General features: G+C 42.6%; 1 protein-coding gene across 3 annotated transcripts; it reads right to left on the reverse strand.

The window, feature by feature from the left end:
• Positions 1-1,063: 1,063 nt before the first annotated feature.
• LOC149371687 (DNA repair protein complementing XP-C cells homolog) lies at positions 1,064-17,767 on the reverse strand. 3 transcript variants are annotated; one of them, XM_089565919.1, is made up of 6 exons: positions 15,369-17,767; positions 14,298-14,523; positions 13,555-13,723; positions 3,946-4,039; positions 3,707-3,800; positions 1,064-2,128 (listed from the first exon to the last, which is right to left on the reverse strand). In XM_089565919.1, exons 1-6 carry the CDS (start codon positions 17,612-17,614, stop codon positions 2,030-2,032), a joined length of 2,928 nt encoding a protein of 975 aa, XP_089422045.1. In that variant the 5' UTR covers positions 17,615-17,767; the 3' UTR covers positions 1,064-2,029. The 3 variants fall into 3 exon arrangements, 2 of the variants coding, with proteins under 2 accessions (XP_089422045.1, XP_089422047.1); XR_016286909.1 differs by lacking the exon at positions 1,064-2,128 and adding an exon at positions 13,015-13,148 and having other exon boundaries at positions 3,766-3,800; XM_089565921.1 differs by lacking the exons at positions 1,064-2,128; positions 3,707-3,800; positions 3,946-4,039 and adding an exon at positions 13,165-13,478.
• Between the last annotated feature and the right edge of the window lie 783 nt (positions 17,768-18,550).

The raw sequence follows: 18,550 nt of genomic DNA on the forward strand, positions 1-18,550 counted from the left end.
CTACAATTTCCAATTTTCTTAAGAAATAAATGCTGGTGATTAAGGTGGTTGAACGCCTCGAAAAATCTATAACTAATCTTAGACAGGTCCGTTTCTGTTCAAAAGCACCCAAAATGACTTCTTTTTGCATCAACAGGGCGGTTTCAGTACACTTCCCTCCAAAAAATCATATTGGCATGAAGACAGTAAGGAGAATTTAGCGCTAAACTTCGTGAGTTTACTGTGGACAACCTTTTCTAAACCTTTAGATAAACAGGTAAGATGGCGGTGGGCCCATAATTAGACATTATTTTTGTCTCCACTTTTGAACAGCACAGTTACTTTAGAAGTCTGCATTAATTCGGGAAACTGCCCACAAACCAAAGCAAGTATATGTAGGTAAGAGCAGGAGCTAGGAGGCTGACTACATGTTTCACCGGGCCTTTCTGAGTGCCATCAATATCGCGAGCTTTACTTTTTTTGAAAGAGGTAAAAATGTTGCGAATTTCATGTTCATCAGCTGGTCTAAGAAAAATGCTATCAGTATTATGTCCTATATCCAGCCCCATAGTATCATATGATAGCATATTACTGACAATGTCTATGAAAAAGTTATCGAATTTCAATGTTTCAGCCAATTCTGATCCTTGTTGTGGTGCCCTTAATGAATTAATCCACTCACAGGGGATACAGTAGAAGCACGACTGAATAAATGATTAAGTTTGTTCTAAATGTCACTGCTTCCTTTACAGGCTTCAAATTGGTCACGCAAAATTGCTCTTTGTTCGCACTTTAAAAGAGCAGTCACATTGTTCTGGTATTACTTATAATTCGCCAAGTCGCTCAAAGATTTAGTACTCAGAAATTTTTAAATAGCTGCCTTTTTTTATCTTCAAATGCTCTTTAGTAATCTAATCTTCTACTGTTATTTTATCGTTCAGCTATCGTCAGTATTCCAGTGCTTTAGCCAAGAGAAGCATTCTTTGGTTTTCTCTGAGCAAGCATCAATCTACACAGATGTTAACTAAGCCTAACTTTCATGATACTGTATACGTATTCATAACTGCAAAAAGAAACAAACTGATTATAAAAACAATATCTTTATTGCTCTGTTAAATCACTGGGTAGAACAGAATGACTAAGCCCTGACATTTTTGCTATTATGTCAGCGACATAATGGCAAATTTCAACAGCCATTATTTCAACGACCTCTGTCGAAAGGCCGACTTGAATTATGGACTTTTCTGGGGACCAAAGTATTTAAATGCATTTACGCCTCATTAATATGGAAACTCTGTCTGGACAGTGTACAGAGCGAAAATGCACAGACCCCACTGAGGCCCATCTATTTCTGTCACATTAATTTGGAAAACAGTGAGAACCAAATCCGACTGCCCCAATCAGATGTTTCCTTTTCTGCAGTCTGAAAGCAGGACACCACCGAAAAGCAATGCGAAAATGCAAATGCCTCAGTGATGAGCTTTTTTTTTGTTTGTTTCATGCTTTTTCAGTGCCAAGGTGTCCAGTTTACGTTCCTTATGGTTCACTGTATTTCATTAACTGATGTGAATAATGTGAAGCCACTGTCATCAGCTGCCAGCGACTAAGTACGGATACATATTAGCACTTCACGAGATGCGAAGAGTCGTAGTAGAAGATACGCCATCATGCCATGAGATGGCACAACGCATGCGATGCGCCACTAAGGGCTTCAGACTGTGGTGCAATAATGAAGACATAATGGTGACCAGAATAATGCATTTTAACATCCAAGGTTTCATCAAATACTCACTTCATTCATACCACTATACATGGAAGTAGAAATTAATTACAAAGTGTTTTTATTTCTGATTCTTTTCATGATTCGCTATTATGAATGACTGCCTTTATGAACAATTTTGCTCAGGAACCAAAGTGTCCATATTGGCGAGACCCAACTGTAATTAGTACAGATAAAGCGGCGATAGTGAATGAACGAAACCAAAACAATGGGTAATACAAAACTGAGGTAGATATAACATTGTTAATGAGAAACAACACTGAATGCAACTTAGTCATCACCATCCCTGTACTTTGTCCGTAACCGCTCCTTGATGAGAACTGCTTTGATCAATTTCTTCCAGTTGCCATACACTCGCTTCAGGCGTTTCTGAAAAGAATAAGGGAAGCAAGCCTGTTAACTGTGCAATACTCATCACACAAGCGATACAAAGACTTCTTTGAAAACTCTGCCACTGGCAGAGTACCGTATATTGCTGATTATAAGTCTCCTCCGATTATAAGTCTCAGCTCGTGACCCCGTTTGGGCAAAAAAAGTTACACTCCGAATTTAGGTCGATGCTGCTGCACCCTGCAATCCTAGCTCACCCAAAAAGTTTCTCAGAAAGCCGAGTCATAAAGAAACATTTATTCGTTCAAGAGACATCTCTGACTCGTCGTCTCTTGAGAGGACACAGTCGCGATGATCCTCTTATGAGCCACTGCTGCCGCTGGTTTGTCGATAACGAGTTGCTATCGTATTAAAACAAACCTTTGGTGCATATCTCAATTAAATTTAAGTTTTTTTTAAGCAGATCCATTTTCGCACCGTGTCTGACAACTATTATGGAATTACGAGCGCACGGGGCGTGATATTATCCGTGACTCGGTCGAAAGTACTTTTTACCCCGCATATAGGCCGACTTTAAGACTCCGCATATACGTCGACTCTGATTATAAGTCAACCCCCCAACATTGGAAGGACATTTAAAAAAAAAACGTCGACTTATGTGTGGCAATATACGGTAATATGCAGTAATATGTGGAGTGATCTTTGAAAATGTGTGGGTTGCTCACGAACTGAACGACACGTGCAACAAAACACGACAGCAACACACAGATCACACGAAAAAGTGTAAATCCATGGATGTCGTGGGATTGCAAAACTGCGGAGTGGGGCAGACATAGGACCTTCGAGAAAGGGGAACTGTGATCAAGCGTGTGCTTCCACCGCACCAGGAAGTGGGGCACATCACACCGCAGTAGCAGGCTAGGAGAAAACACAGTCCGATTGCTTTGGGCTTGTTTTTTTGGTGATATCTTATCTTGCTGTATAAATTGTTTCATTTCCCTTTCATGACTTTATTTCTCTTTATGCTTTTGTTCTCTGTGTTTCTTTTGATTCCTTTTTTTCGCCCCACCAATGCGAGTCATGTTGAATGTACTACTCCCCCCCCCCCCCCCCCCCCCCCCTTATGTAATACCCCCAAGGGGCCTTTAAGGGTCAAATAAATGATGATGACGATGATGTTCTCTGACCCACAAATATGCAGCAGTTTTATCAAACCATTACTTATGTCGTGTCTAAAAAGAGTAATAAAACTTATTTTGGCTGACTTTACTGTTTTCACTTTCCAACTGCAAGGCGACGAGGTTGAAAAAAACAAACTATAACAGCAAAAACCATCCACCAGATGCACTCTTTAGTGCACCTTTAAGGACAGAAGCTCCCAGACCTTTCAATGCCGCAGCTTTTGGTTTTGGCATATCACTACGCTGACATTGCTTATGCTGCAGGAAGTCCTGATACAGCTATTGCTGCATAACATCTCTACATTAAGTGGGCCTATTAAAATGTGATGGTCGTTACCAATGTTCTTTATCACACTGTGGCACAAACAGTTTTTTCTTTTTTTTTGTCCACAATATATTTCACAGCAGGGAGGTTAAGCAAACATGCAAGCTGTACCTCTTCTTCACGGTTGCTGATGTTGACTTGTTCCTCTTCCCAAGCAGCCATCAGGGTGTCCTTAAATTCCTCACACACCACCCATCCATCAAACCTGGAGACACATGTACACACAGCCATTCAGCTCTGCCTCAAATTCATTCATCGCATCATTAAAATTGGCCAAGGTAACACAGTTTCAACAGCATCACAGGCCCAGTTTCAAATGGCCTGATGGCGCAGCTGGATGAGCTACTTACACCGGATGGACACCACGACAGTGGCCTTCGAAGCCCACAACAGCTGGAACGCAGTCGATGTTCAGTTTGGCAGCCACACGAGCCAACCCAGGAGCTGCACCAAAAGCATAAGAAGCAAGCAATGTGCTGTAATTGTAGTACCTGTTCGCTGCTACTGCTGATGGTAGCATGTTCTACTCAGTAAAAAAGTGCCAAAACACCTGCTCTGCCTCACAGCCAAGAATACCTAGAACAAGACAGCATGGCTTGAAATTCCACCACTACCAAATAGTGCACATGCATTCCTTTACCTCCTGCTCCGGCGGTAACCCAAAGGCAAGACAACTTAGGTAGGTGAGCTCGTACTGGAATGGCACAGTTACAGTAGACAGCTAGGACTAGCAGACAATGCAGTATGTTTTCAACCCTGCAAGACTTAGCATGGTCTAGATTTGATGACAGACATGTAATTTCCCATCTGCACATCAATACTCGTCTCAGAACAAGAGTCGAGCGATCACAAATATGCTCGACAATTGTAAATTCCAGTTTGATGTAGTAGGGCTAACTGAAACATGCTTGTGTGACGAGTATGAACTAACCAAATACTTTGCTATGCCTTATTCTCTAAACCGTTAGTGTAGAACAGGGGGTGCTATTGCAATAAGGATAAATTTGATTGTGAGCTAAATGAATGTTTTTCCGAAATAATGGAAAGCTACGAAACGCTGGCAGTGAAGAGAAGACGTTTACATTTGGCCGTGTATCATCCCTGTGAAGGAATGTCTCTCCCTTTCTATCATTCCTAGCTGAATCCTTGGATTGGGTTGGCAGTGACATTAGCACAAATCTGCCGAGCTCTTCGTCACAAAAGGACAACACAAATTTGTGTGCATGCATGTGCATGTTTCTGCACTCAAGGTGAACATGTTAGCAAATGTAATTGAGCATCCAACTCGCATACAAATGAACACATCCACAGTAATTAACATTTTTAAGCATAAAATGCTTTTAGCTCCCGTTGTCGGCAGTGTGGTGACGTCACGCCGAGACCGAGAACCAACATCCGGGCACTGAATTCCACACATCCAGGAGCTGAAACGAGAGCATCCGGGCACCATACGAGATTTAACGAGACTCTCTAGGCTTTGAGAGAGGGCCGCTTAGAGCAAGAGGGGAGCTCCAGGGCGAGAAGGGCTTTGGGCGGGAAAACTGCTTCCGCGCTGTCCCCAAGGATGGCGCCGCGGTCCCACACTCACGCATGTAAAAGACCGGCCGCTGGGCCTTCAGCTCATGACATTTCCCCCTTTGGCAGGCAGATGCATACACGCTCGCAGAGTATTCGAACGCACTGCATATACATTCTTGTCAAGCCTGCGTCTTGTTGTGTCCGCGTACGCTTCTGCATCGTCCTGCATTTCAATGCCACCACCATTACAGCTGCTTAAGCCAAGCAATGGAGCCTGATGAAAGGAGAGGTAGGAAGCGTATTGCGGAAAGCGATCGCTTTCCGAGTGATACGCCACAGCAGAAGACTGCTCGCCCCTGCCGACAACGCCATGATTATGCGGCCGCTCACAGGAAACGATTGCGTCCACATGGACCAGTGCACAGTATGTGCGGTATGGTGTGTTGAACACTAGACCCATTTCAAGATTTTGACTAATACCATCTACAACCAATGTGTTATGCTTTTCATGCTTACCCTACTCTCGGTTACGGGAGAGGCAGAGATTTTTATAACTAACATATGCTGTAAGCCAATTCACGTGATGTTCTTAGCATTCACATTAGCGATCACCTGCCTACCTCCTTGGCAATCCACTGCAATCCATTCAAGCTAAAAGCTGCTTGAACAGATTCTGGAACAAAAATGATGGCACAGCTGAACTCTTTTTTTATTGCTCTGTTCGAGACACACTGGCGAGTTTTCCACCGTGACAATACTGACAAAGCCTACAAACAGTTCACTGAAAAACTAAAAAACATGCATGAAAAATGCTTTCCTCGCAAAACGAGACAATGAACACATAGCGCCAGGAAGCCTTGCATAACTTCAGAGTGTCTGAAGGCTATAGGTGAAAAAGGGTTAATAAAGGTTAGTAAGATTCAAGAAACAAAACAAATCTCCAACTATGCAGAAGTATAAAACGCTGCATTAAGCAACTTTTTGATAGCGATGCACTGCACAATCCAGACCTTATGTGGAAGCACTTGAACAAATTTTGTCTCTACTTTCAACAGGGCAGACAATGCTGTTGTTATGACGTATCTCACTCATGAATACCTAGACTTCTGTAATTACTATTGACGATATCTGGCAGCAATTTAAGGCACATATTACGTATTGCATTAACAATTTTGTCCCAAAGATAGCAAAGGTGATGCGAAAGCATAATGTGTGGATTATATGTGAAATAATCCATTTAAAGCGCAGGATCAAGAGGCTAAGGAAAACTAAGAAACCGTGCACAAGCCCTGCATATCGCTCGCATCTAAATTCTCTTGCAAAACTATTAAAAAGCAAAGTATGAAACGGTAAATAACCTTTTGGGAGTACTACATTACATCATTTTATTAAGGATTCACTCCCTAAGTTCTGGCATTACATAAACTCTTAACAAAGCTCCCGCATAGAATTCCCCGTGGAACATAAAAACCGGGCAGATGACTTTAATAGCTATTTTGAATACGTTTTTACGTGTAATGTAAATCCTTCAGAACACCCACTTGCCTTTAATAATGGTCAGAAGAAATTAGTTGGCTCCCTAACTATCTTTGAAACTGGTCTGCTTTCAATGTTGTTAAATATTGACGAAAAAAAAATGCGGCGGTACTGATGGAATTCCAAACGGTTTCCTAAAACGGTATGCCGAACCAATCAGCAAGTACTTGTGCCTGATATTCACAAAGTCATTACAAGACAGCCGTCTCCCAGCCGACTGAAAAATTGCCAAAATTGTTCCAGTCCATAAATCAGGTGTAGTTTCCACCCCAGCAAATTATTGGCTTATATGCTTAACTTGCACATGTTGTAAAATGCTTGAGCATATCCTCCTGAAATTCATAACCGGGTTTGTAGAATCGAACAATAACCTTCATCCAAAACCAACATGGGTTCCAAAGTGGGCTAACCACAGTTACACAACTAACAAATAATTCACGACCTTGCCCAAGCCCTCAATAATCGTCAAATTGATGTGTTCTTTCTGCATTTATTAAAAGCCTTCGAACAGGTATCCCATACTAAACTAATTTTCAAGCTTAATAGTATACTCGGAGATGGACTGGTGACTTGCCGGATAAGAAATTAGTACCTGTCTGATAGGAGGCAGTTTGTCAAGCTTGGTGCCCATTCTTCCGATTCTGTTCCAGTTGTTTCAGGTGTGCCTCAAGGCACAGTTCTTGCCCCCCCTCCTTTTTTTTTCTCTTATCATCTTATTATCCCTAATGAAGTTGACGTTAAAATCTGTCTATTTGCAGATGACTGCATACTTTACCAAGAAGTCAAGGATACTGACAATCAAATAAAACTTAATAACACATTGAAGAAGGTTGGGCAATGGTGTAATGACTGGCAGATGTCAATAAATTTAGAAAAAAATGGTTTCGATGTCTGTAACAAGGAAAAAAAGAAAATTTGGTTTATTCTTATCCCCTAAACAATGCCACCATTCCAAGTGTGTCTGAGCATCGTTATCTTGGAGTTATCATTTCTTCCGACCTGACCTGGACAGCGCATGCGCAACAGGTAATCAGAAGAGCAATGCAGAAGCTATTTTTTCTCGGTAGAGCCTTGCAGCACTCGACCTTTGAAACTAAATGCCTTGCATACGTCCCACTTATTCGGCCAATTCTGGAATATGCAAATATAGCCTGGTTTCCCACACAAAAAGAGACATTCACACGCTCGAATTGATTCAGCGGAAAGCTGTTCATTTTCTTTAAATCGTACAAGCATACTGATTCACCCACTAAACTTTCACGATGTGCAGGCCTCATACTCTGGCTAGTCGAGCGCAATTGCAACGTTTAAAGTTCTTGTATCTATTATTCGACAATTCATTTACGCTAAATTACTCAGATTTTATTAAATTGCAATGTACTCGTCAGACTCTACACATACACCCAAATAGATTAGAAGAATTTTGCTGCAATAACAACTCTTTTTTTTTTTTGCTCATACTTTCCGCAATCTATATGCGAATCGAATGAATTGCATTCATCAATTACTGCACAGAGATCATTTCATAAATCTGTTTAAATTGTCAAGAAGGTTGTCCTTGGTTTTACTTATTCTTCATAATGTTGTGTCCAGTGCTTGTTAAGAACGTTGAGCTCGCCGAGAAGGCACTCATTTGTTCTAATTAATGCTGATAATGTTTGCGTGTCTGAGTTTGTCCCAAACCACTCTGTATTTTCGTGTTCTGGATCTAAACAGTAGCCAGATTGATTCGTGAAAAAGTGTCTATTACTGTTCACCCACTCCTGTAATGACCCCACTGGGGTTGGCAGTCTATCAAAATTAATAAACAAACAAATAAGTGGCTGCTGGTTATAAAAGAGAAATTACAGCCAAACCCACGAACCTGATAGTAGCGTGGATTGTGTTCACTTTATCTGGAGTTCGTTTTAAGTGGACAAGCCATTTCACACCCAAAGATACAATGCCAGACAAAAGTGGCTTTTATTTCTTTAAAAAGTGTTTCGCATTTATGCTTATTCAAAGCAGACCATATCAGGGCACTTTCAAAGCTCTCTAGCAAAGTCCTTAGGGGATGACCTGCAAAGCATGACCAACGACTTAGGCAGGCAGAGCAGAATGGTGGGTTTAAAAATTAATAGGCAGAAAACCAATGTTCAACAGTCTTGGAACTTAATGGCAGTTTATGATTGGTAATGAGGCCCTGAAATGGTAAGGGGATACGTCTACTTAGGGCAGGCAGTGACCGATGATCCTGAGAGGGAAATAACTAGAAGAATAAGAATGGGGTGGACCACATTTGGCAGGTTCTCTCAGATTATGAACGACAGTTTACCAATATCACTCAAGGGTAAAGTACTATGTAACAGCTGCATCTCACCAGTACTTGCCTATGACGCAGAAATGTGGAGGATAACAAAAAAAAGGTTCAACTTGCGGACAATGCAGCTAGCTATGGAACGGAAATTGATAGGTGTAATGTTAAGAGACAGGAGAGGACAGAGTGGGTCAGGGAACAATTGTGGGTTAATGACATCCTAATAGCAATCAAGAAGAAGAAATGGACTTAGGCAGGTCACGTAATGCAAAGGCAAGATAACCGTTGGTCATTAAGGGTAATGGAGTGGATTCGTTAATTTAAAGAACTGGATTCCAAGATAAGGCAAGTGTAGCAGCGGTCAGCAGAAGGTTAGGGGGGTGGATGAGATTAAGAAATTTACCGGGATAGGCTGGCCACAGCTGGCACAGGGCAGGGTTAATTAAAGATATATAGGAGAGGTCTTTGTCCTGCAGTGGGCGTGGTCAGGCTGGTGGTGGTGATGATGATGATGATAGACAGATATGTTTATTTGAGTGTGCCTGAACAGCCAAGTGGCCTAAACGAGCGCACACTAGGTCAGATACATCAGAATGGCCAATGACCATTTAAAAACATTTAAAACCAGACATGAAAACAACAATTAGGCAAATATGTCCATGTCAATAAACGTTTTGTTATACAGGATTTGTTAACGAGTCATTGGACAGATGGCGTGCAAATCGGGATAAAATGTGTCGAAACATTTTGCGGCTTTTGCATGAGGCACATGAAAATTCAGTGACATCAGTAAGGTCCCACAGTTAATGAAACCGCGCACGACTTTTTGCAGAAACTGCATGTCACGTATGCGTCGCCTGTCGCCAAGGGTACACATATGGGGGTCTGCCAAGAGAGAATCATAGTCGTAGAAGCGACGACGACCAATATATCTATCATAATAGATGCGTATGAACTTACGCTGTACATTTTCAATTTTCGTGCACTAGGCGACAGATACGCTATTCCAGGCTATACTGACGCGAACTCAAGACGCGGTCTCACAAGGGCACAGTATAGAGTGCGTAGACATTCATGCCGTCAAAATTTTTTTGTTAGTCTAGAGATAAGACCAATATGCCTCAATGCGCGTAACACAACTGAATTTACATGCAGTCTAAAATCAAGCCTTGAATCAACAACAACACCAAGGTCTCGTACATGGCCCACACGAGAAATTTGACCCACCAAAAGTGTGTAATCAAACGTAACTGTGTCGCATTTCCTAGTTAGAGACAGGACAGAAGTCTTCTTAATATTCAGTTTTAAGCGATTTATCAAACACCAATTCTCAACGTTGCTAATGTCAGCTTGCAATTGGCGGCAGTCCTCAATATCTCCAATATTATGGAATAATGATGATAGAGTAACGGCCCAGTAGTTAAGACTGTAGACAATTAGTTTTTCTTATACCTCATGCTTTCTCGGTTTCAACCACAAGCGACGAGCATAATTTGAAATATTTGCATATGCGTGTTGGTTTTGAAGGCAGTGTCACTTGGTGCAGTGTAGGCATGATGCGTTTTTGCTTACACCCCGTGTTGCAGCTGACGACAGCACCACCGTTGTTTACAAACATGACGCTGTCTATAACCAAATATGACGCACTTGAGGTTGGCTACACCACACAAGGTTCACCCTCAGCCGCCAGGAAAATAGAAGGACTGAGAAATTGGAGGAAGCTTAAGCTTTGCCCTTAAAGGAGTACAGACACCTAATTTTGGTGGAATGTTTTATTCTGTACACTGATGCGGAAGATGCTACTATACGTGAATCAGCATGTGGTATATTCGCCTACAACCGCTAAATAATTTATAATCTAATTTTTCCTTTCATGCTCTTCCAATTTCGGTTTCAACAGCCAAACGATGTCTGTGACATCAAAGAGTGGTTTTATCGTCAATATAATGGCTGCTTCACCGTTTTAATTCACTACAGTGCTGAAGACAGCCTTCGTCAAGAGCTGGAATGACAATTAAAGTAGAAGCAGTGATTATATTAGTTTTTTCATGCCTCACATGACCTAAAACCACTCTTTGACGTCACAGTCATCGTTCAGCTGTTGAAACCGAAACAGCATGAGAAAGAAACCCGATTATAAATTATTTAGCGGTCTTAGGAGAATACAATGTGGTAATCAATGCATAATAATGCCTTATAACATCATTACAAACAAGAAAGCATGCACCCAAAAGTTAGGTGTCTATACTCCTTTAAGAGTGGAATGCGACAGTGTGTAGCAGGTGGTGGTGGTGCAAATGAACGCATTTTTCATTTTTTTCAATTGTTTAAATAATTGATTGATCAATTACGCACTCTAAATTTTTTTTAATTACCATAATCAAGTATTGACTTTTCATTCTGAGCCTTCTGACACCTTTGAACCCCCTTTTTCCCATTTTTTCATTTCTTAATTAATCAGTTAATTACAATGACTTAATTAACTCGTCATCGCCTATCACATGCCAATCAATTGTGAATCATTAGAACCAAAAATTACCATGCTACAATTTTTACGCAGCCCACGATTATTTCTGACTAGCAGTGCTGACTACCACTGCGCCGACATCTTTTCGACTGAACAAGCTGTATACGCTGTCGCATAAAACAGGAGAACGGAAAGCTCTGGAAAATAAGACAGGAAAGTGAAAGATTGGGAGGAGGATAAGAAAAGGCGACTACTGATATCCGTCGGGCGGGTTAGTCCAAGGGTGCCATCTACGAGAAGCTGGAGCCAAGGTGGTATGTCCATTACCGAAATTTGGCCATTTTTCAAGGCAACAAAAAAAAAAAAAAGACAGAAAGAAAGTACTGCGGCTCAATGACAACAACACAAGAAAGAAAAAGACAACACATGCGCATGTGTTGTCTTTTTCTTTTTTGAGTTTCATCATAGCTCTGCAGTATTTTCTGTCGTGCACCAACTCGCCCCACAGGCCGTCATTCTAACGACAGAAAGCTGCATCAAAAGTGAATTTGGTCAGTAGTTTCTTCAGGTTTCAAAAGACGGGAAAACTGAGAGAACCCAGCCCGCTGATTGCTTTGAGAAGCGTTTCTCAACAGTGCCATCACTAGGGTTTAGGGTTCACTAGGGTTTAGGGTTCACTAGGGTTTAGGGTTCGCCGCACCCAGTGCGGTGGCCAGAGCGTCAACCCCCCCTTCCTTTCTCTTCCAGTTCACGGCGCTATTGGTTAATATACTTGCATGTTCATATTAGCAAGGCCAGAAAAACAAAACCTCTGAAATTTGCTTTTCGAACATAGAGTAACCTATCCTTTTTTTCTATATAGGGTCCTTACTATATCAGTTGTGGGTGACGGTGCGGCTCCAAGGATGCTCTCTGGCTGTTTACTAAACACAAAGTGTTGTTTTAAAAAAGAAGCACTCAGAAATACCTTACATCCTGCTTTTATTGTTTCTTCATGTGGTAATTATTTATTTTCAGTTATCACATTTCCTGTCATCATATTTTTAATTTCGTTTACGCCTTGTGGAAGTACCGCATTGCACCAATACAACGTGGCTATGAATATAATGCGGATTTCATTCTATATGAAAATCAAAGCTTCGCATGAACATGGTGTCATCTTCTGCAGCGTCGGTGTAATTTAAGAGGCAATAAGTTAAGAAACGTGTGCGGCACAGTCAAGCGCGGCTAAACAGCTCAATGCCACCACTTCCCTGTGCTTCAGGCTGCCATGCTGCGAATGTTAGCTCTTTTCTTCCCTTCCCTACTCCCCATTGCACATTTACTGTCTTTTCTTTCCCAGGGACCCGCGCTGCCTTCTTTCTATATTCATAGCCAACTTCGCTTTCTTTTTTTTTCCCTGCGCACCGCGCGCTTTGCCTCAAAGCCCCAAGGACTTCCATAAGTTGGCTTCCCCTCACAGCTTCCAAGCTTGATGGTGAAGTTTCGTAAAAAAAAAAAAGAAAAATCACCAAGCCCCAAGGACTTCCATAAGTTGGCTTCCCCTCACAGCTTCCGAGCTTGATGGTGAAGTTGCGTAAAAAAAAAAAAAAGAAAAATCACCGTTTTATTGGCTTTGGTGTCCATTTGTCTCCAAATGTTGGCCTCGCGAGTGCCGCATGGTCATCATTCCGCGGGAAGTATGTCGCCACAGCCAGAGCCTCTTGAATAAAGCTGTTTCTTCGAAAAAATCTTAACTACGAATGAAAAGAAATGTACAGTCATCTATGGAAGCCAAAATGGGACTGCAGTGTCACTTTACTATATCTGAGTTTACTACAAAAGAGTTCTACAGTAGCATTCTAAAACTAGACAAGACTATAAATTCGCCCAGCAAAATTTACTGCCAAAGTCCATAGAATTTTTGACCTCCCCTTTCGGTTTTCAGAACGTGCTATGCAACAGCTGGAAATGATTATCATACTGGCCATTGTAGTAATGGTGATTGTCATTAGGAAGCTGTTACCGGCTCTTGCCAGACCACCTCATGGCCAAGTGCTCAGGTGGTCCACTGCACAGTGAAATGTCTTCACAAGCAGCATTTAAAAAACTACAGTGCAAGATGTATGCTAGTGCAATGGAAAGAATTTTGCTCTCACTCACCTCTCAGGTGAACTGTCCCGACTGGAAGCATGCAGCTCTTGAAAAGCTCCACGTTGCCCCACTCATTGCGGGGCACCTTGCCATTGAAGGCAATGGGTGGCATGTACGGCTCCGTCTGCCAGTGGCCAAAGAGTTCCAGGGGTTGCTCTTTCAGGATCTGCCCAGACAGCTGCATTTGCCCAGAAAGGCATGCGGACAGAGAAACTATAGTATATAAAATATAACATCCTCATGGCACTGCATCTGGTATTGAAATGTCCACTGAAAATAAAATTCAAGAAAGCTCAAGATGGGTGAAAAGATTTAAGCAATAAATTCAAGAAACGAAACAGAGTGTAAGACATTATAAGGCAGGAGGTCAGCAAACATGTGTAGCAAATATGAGCGAACGCTAGATACATGACAGTGTCAAAACGTGGCTATGGCATGTGCTGCCTGATAGCAGATCAAGGCATGTCCAAAAACGTTGGGCATGTCGGCATCCACTGCATGCATAGAAGTGATTAGTAACAGCCAGTCTCACCATCGGGCCAGTGAAATATGATAATTCCTAAGTGTTTATGAGCTTAATTTTTAAATTTGTAAGTTAAATAATTTTCCAGTTTCTTTAATACTTTTCGTGCCGCTGTCAACATATGAGAAACTACTTGAAGTGCAAGAACAGGCCATGAAAAAGGTATCACGGGGTCCCTTAAACCTTCTCAGTAGCAACACTTGATATTCATGAAAAAATGTTCTCATACCTTGTCATACCTAGGCCTGGCCTTGACAATCTTGTAGGGCTGCTCCTTGACGCGGACCATGCGAGCTTCCCGAAGCCAGGTCTCCCTTGAACGCAGGACATGGACACACTCACGCGCATACACTGGCTCTCCTCGCACAAACCCGAGAGTTGGGGCATCCGGTGGATAGATGGCTTCAAACTTGAGTAGGTGCCGTTTCAAGGCATATAGGGGGTGATTCTTAAACCTGCACCAGACATGAATGCATTTAGTATACTGCTGTCACCTTTTGCTCAGGACAAACTGGCGGGCTAGTTGGTTACACATCTCAAAAATTTTAACGAGCGCACGAGAATGAAACAAGGACTGAAAGAAGACACACACCACAAAGCGCCGTTGCAACTGATTTATTTTGCATGCGAAGCGCCCAAATTTATGCAATGCATCACTGGCACTCGTGGAAAAAGAACAAACATAAAACAAACATCACGGTGATACGTCTGGCTACTCCTTGATAGCGGTGAAGGCCGTCGAGCCGAAACCAGGCCACGTCATAAACAAGAAAACCTAAACATTATCGAGACAGAGTAAAACACGTGGAAGGGCAACATTTAGCAACAGCCGTTATTGGGGCATTAATTTTAAGAAATGACGCTCCTTTGCACTTAACTGCACAGAAGCAAAGCTGACACAATTGTCCTGAAGTTTATAGATTTCACATGCTTCCATGATCTCCCTTGTGATTTTTTCCGCACACCTGCGCAGAACTGTGGTCTGCTCAAAGATAGGCCCGCCGTCACCTTTTGATTCATTTAATAATGAATGAACAAACAGATACAGATCAAAACACTAAATGTATGAGTAGCTTCCAGGTGCTCCATAGTTAGTTTTTCGTTCGAGTGAAAATCACTAAAACAAGCCAAAAGCATGGCTTGTTTAGACACACTACAACACATTTAAGAAGACAATTCCATTCAAAGCATGAAATTAAGTTCGACATTTATTCCACACGGTTACTACCAAGAGCTTTCATCACAATTCAGTAAGCACCCCTAATTACTCTAACATGTCAAGAAGCAAGAGAAAACTTACTCAGCTATGCTTGCAGGCATTGGCTGTCGCTGGAGCTTTGACTGTATCTGGGTATTTTCCACACGTTCTCGCTCCGAGTCGGCAGGTCTAAAAGGCTTCAGGGACTCTTCCCACCACTTTGGATCAATCCTTTTCTTTTTTACTGATGTAAGCCAGCCTGATGCAAATTTCTTTGTGATGTCTTTTACCTTGTTGCTTTCATCAAAACTAAGGACATAGCACACTGGCTCTCGAATGTGGCTTTCTGTTATGCTGCCAACAGACCCATGAACTACATCAACTGCGATCCACTTTGAATCCTTAGGAGTGAAGACTTCAACCCAATGCTCAATGCAATGATCTGTGCTCTCAGTAAGCTTCTTTTCTTCACCCTTTCCTGACTTCTCACTTTTTTTACCAGAGGAACTTTCTGCAAGCATTTTTTTTCCTTTTGACTTCTTCAGTTTTTCCTCCTCGAAGTCACTGTCACTTTCTTCGAGTGACTTATTAGACACCTTGTGCGCTTTTTTCTTGCTGGGTTCTTTAGGTTCCGAACTTTTCTTCTCAGGTTTAGAGTCTGTTTTCAGGAGCCGCACGGCATCAAGAGGCACAGGATAAAGTGACATGCAAAAGCGGGCTTCGATGTGGAGACACCGCAAAATTACCAAAAACAGAAGAACGTAGTCTCTAGAACTCTGAGCAACTTTGTTTGTCAGTGCCATCGTAATGTCATTATGAAGGGTTCGAATCCCAGAAAAAGCACATAGCTTGCACACAAACACTTTGCAGAACAGCCTAGTCATGCGTTCAATGTCCAGAAAGGTGACTGGCTTACCAGCATATGCCAAAAAGTCTGGAGTCAGCAAGGAAAGCGTGATACCATGCAAAGTTTGGTCCATAATGAGGCTGTTCAGCTTCAATCCATGTGCCAGGAGGCAGAGAAGATGGACCTTGTGTTTCAGACAGTGGACTTCCTTGCGCACCCGGTTGATGCGACGCCTCATCTCTGCCACTGGATCAAACTTCGATTTCTTTCGCTTTCCGGTGATCAACGGCTGCTGAAGTGTTATTGTAATCCCACTTTCGGGAACCGTTGGTGCGTAGCTGTCCAGGTCTGCCTCTTCGGGCACTTCCTCCCAATCCGATTCACTTGAGCTATCACTCTTCTCATCCTTGATTCCCTGCCCCATCTTCTTGCCCCTGAACTGCTGCTTGTTACCTCCCTGCAATTTCTTTCCTGTAGATTTCGCTAATGATCCTGCAGCGCTGCTAGTCTTGTCCGCATGCTTTTTATTTCTAGCAGCCAACACTGGGGAAACAGCTTTTTGGGCAGCATGACCTTGCCGGCTTCTTGTTTTTACTGGTGACCGTGTCTGCCCATGAGAAGCAGATTGCTTCACATTTTTTGCCAGTTTTTTAGTTTTTTTTAGTCCTTTCGGCCTAGATGTGTCAGGTTCAGTATAGGAACAGGTCGCCTGTGGTTCGTTCTCCAGCAACATAGCACTGATCACATCTTTCAAGTTATCAGCAGAATTTCCCTTCCTTTCATCTTCTTTGGCTTCCACTTTCTCGGCCCTATCTGACACTGCTGCAGAGCCTTGACGGAAGGAGACAGCAGAGGTCTGCTCTTGCGTTGGCCCTAGCGAAGATTTAATGCTGCCGGGCAAACTGTGCGAATGAAGCCCTCTTTCGAAAGACCTTCGATTTAAGTTATCACTCGCCAGTAAAGTGTTAGAAGCTCTTCTTATTTCAGAGAGCTTCGGAATTTTAACTTTTTGCGCAAATTGTTTCTTGGGCGCGCATATTCTTTTTGAACTCTTTTTTTCAGCTCTGACCTGGTCCTTACCGTCATCGAATTCATCGCTGGATGTACCGCCTTCAGACAAAGTGACCCCTAAATTCTCAAGCTCAAAAGGCTCGTCGCCAGAACTTTCCGAGGTTTGTGTGGGTTCTACATCCTTGCGTTTGATTTTCTTCGCTTGCGGAACGTCATCCTCAAATTCATCTGACGAAACTTCTTTTCTCGGGGGCTTATATTCATCATCTGAGGCGGAGGAACTCGATGCATACAGTTCACCGTCGTCGATGTCCATGTCATCAAGGCTTGGTTTCTGCTCCAGTGCAGGTGTCACGCTCTTCTTGTTGAGAAGTCTGCACGATCGTCTTGTAGCCATTGTGATGGGTAGCGACAAGCCTGTGGGTGACGCCGGTACTCGTAATGATTGTGAGACAGGTTTCAATAACATCCGATGATCAAACGTCAGCATGTCACAACAAAACTAACCAACCGCTGCTTGCAACATGTCCACAAATCCTAACATTAGAGCACAGCACGTGCGCGCACCAAAGTTGACACTCGACCGATGATTCTGTTTCCGTTTCGCATAGCAACTACCGCAACATGTTTCGACAAGAATGAAAGTCTCCTTGGTCTGCTTAAAGGATTGGATTGGCTCGTATAAGCTTGATATTTGATCTCGCTTTATCATATGCACTCTTCCTCACAGGAGCAGCTGCGACAACACCACGTGAGCAAAAACTCTTCTCAATATAAAGTGCAAAACACAAAGATCAAGTTGAGCGCAGAAAATGTCGTTGAGCGCAGAAAATGTCATGTCGGGAGCACGCCTTTCTTGTAGGATGACGTACCGTATGTACGTCACTGAACGCGCGGCATTTGAAAGGAGCAAAGGTAGCCTGTGAGAGCTTGGCTTCCCAAGAGCTGAATGATTTTAAGGCAGAAAGTTGGGTTAGTTGGTGTTTAGATTGAGAGGACATAGTAGTAGCGCTCAAGAAACGGGGACGACAGCACCTAACACACTAGCGCCCGTGTTGTCTTCTTCTATCCTGTCGTCCCTGTTTTTTAGCGCTAATATATGTTCTCTCAATCTAAACACCAACTAACCCAGCTATCTACCTTAAATGTCGAATCTAGACTCTCTCATAGTATTCATATCTGGCTGTTCTTCCATTCTTTATTGTGGGATCCATGCATTTAGGTATGGGTACCACGTTGTATAGCTCCCTATTGCTGTCATTTCTTACTCGTTGGATCTCAGTATTTTCTCTTGCGAGTTCAGAACTGCTTCTCTGATCTCCTGGCAGGTGTTAGTTACCCCAAGGGCAATGAGATTCTTGGTCGTAGTGCGATGCGGCATGCATATCCTTTCATACCCTCGTAAATTCCAGGCGATCGGTTTACG

Source organism: Amblyomma mixtum, chromosome 1 (assembly GCF_055824585.1).
Source record: "Amblyomma mixtum isolate Tamu chromosome 1, ASM5582458v1, whole genome shotgun sequence".
NCBI lineage: Eukaryota > Metazoa > Arthropoda > Arachnida > Ixodida > Ixodidae > Amblyomma > Amblyomma mixtum.

Coding starts and splice junctions, on each gene's coding strand:
- LOC149371687 (XM_089565919.1), bottom strand. CDS start 17,614: ATGCTGACGTTTGATCATCGGATGTTATTGAAACCTGTCTCACAATCA. Junction 13,724..14,297: donor CCAGGCCTAGGTATGACAAG/GTATGAGAACAT, acceptor GGGCAAATGCAG/CTGTCTGGGCAGATCCTGAA. Junction 2,129..3,706: donor TCAGCAACCGTGAAGAAGAG/GTACAGCTTGCA, acceptor TATTCTTTTCAG/AAACGCCTGAAGCGAGTGTA.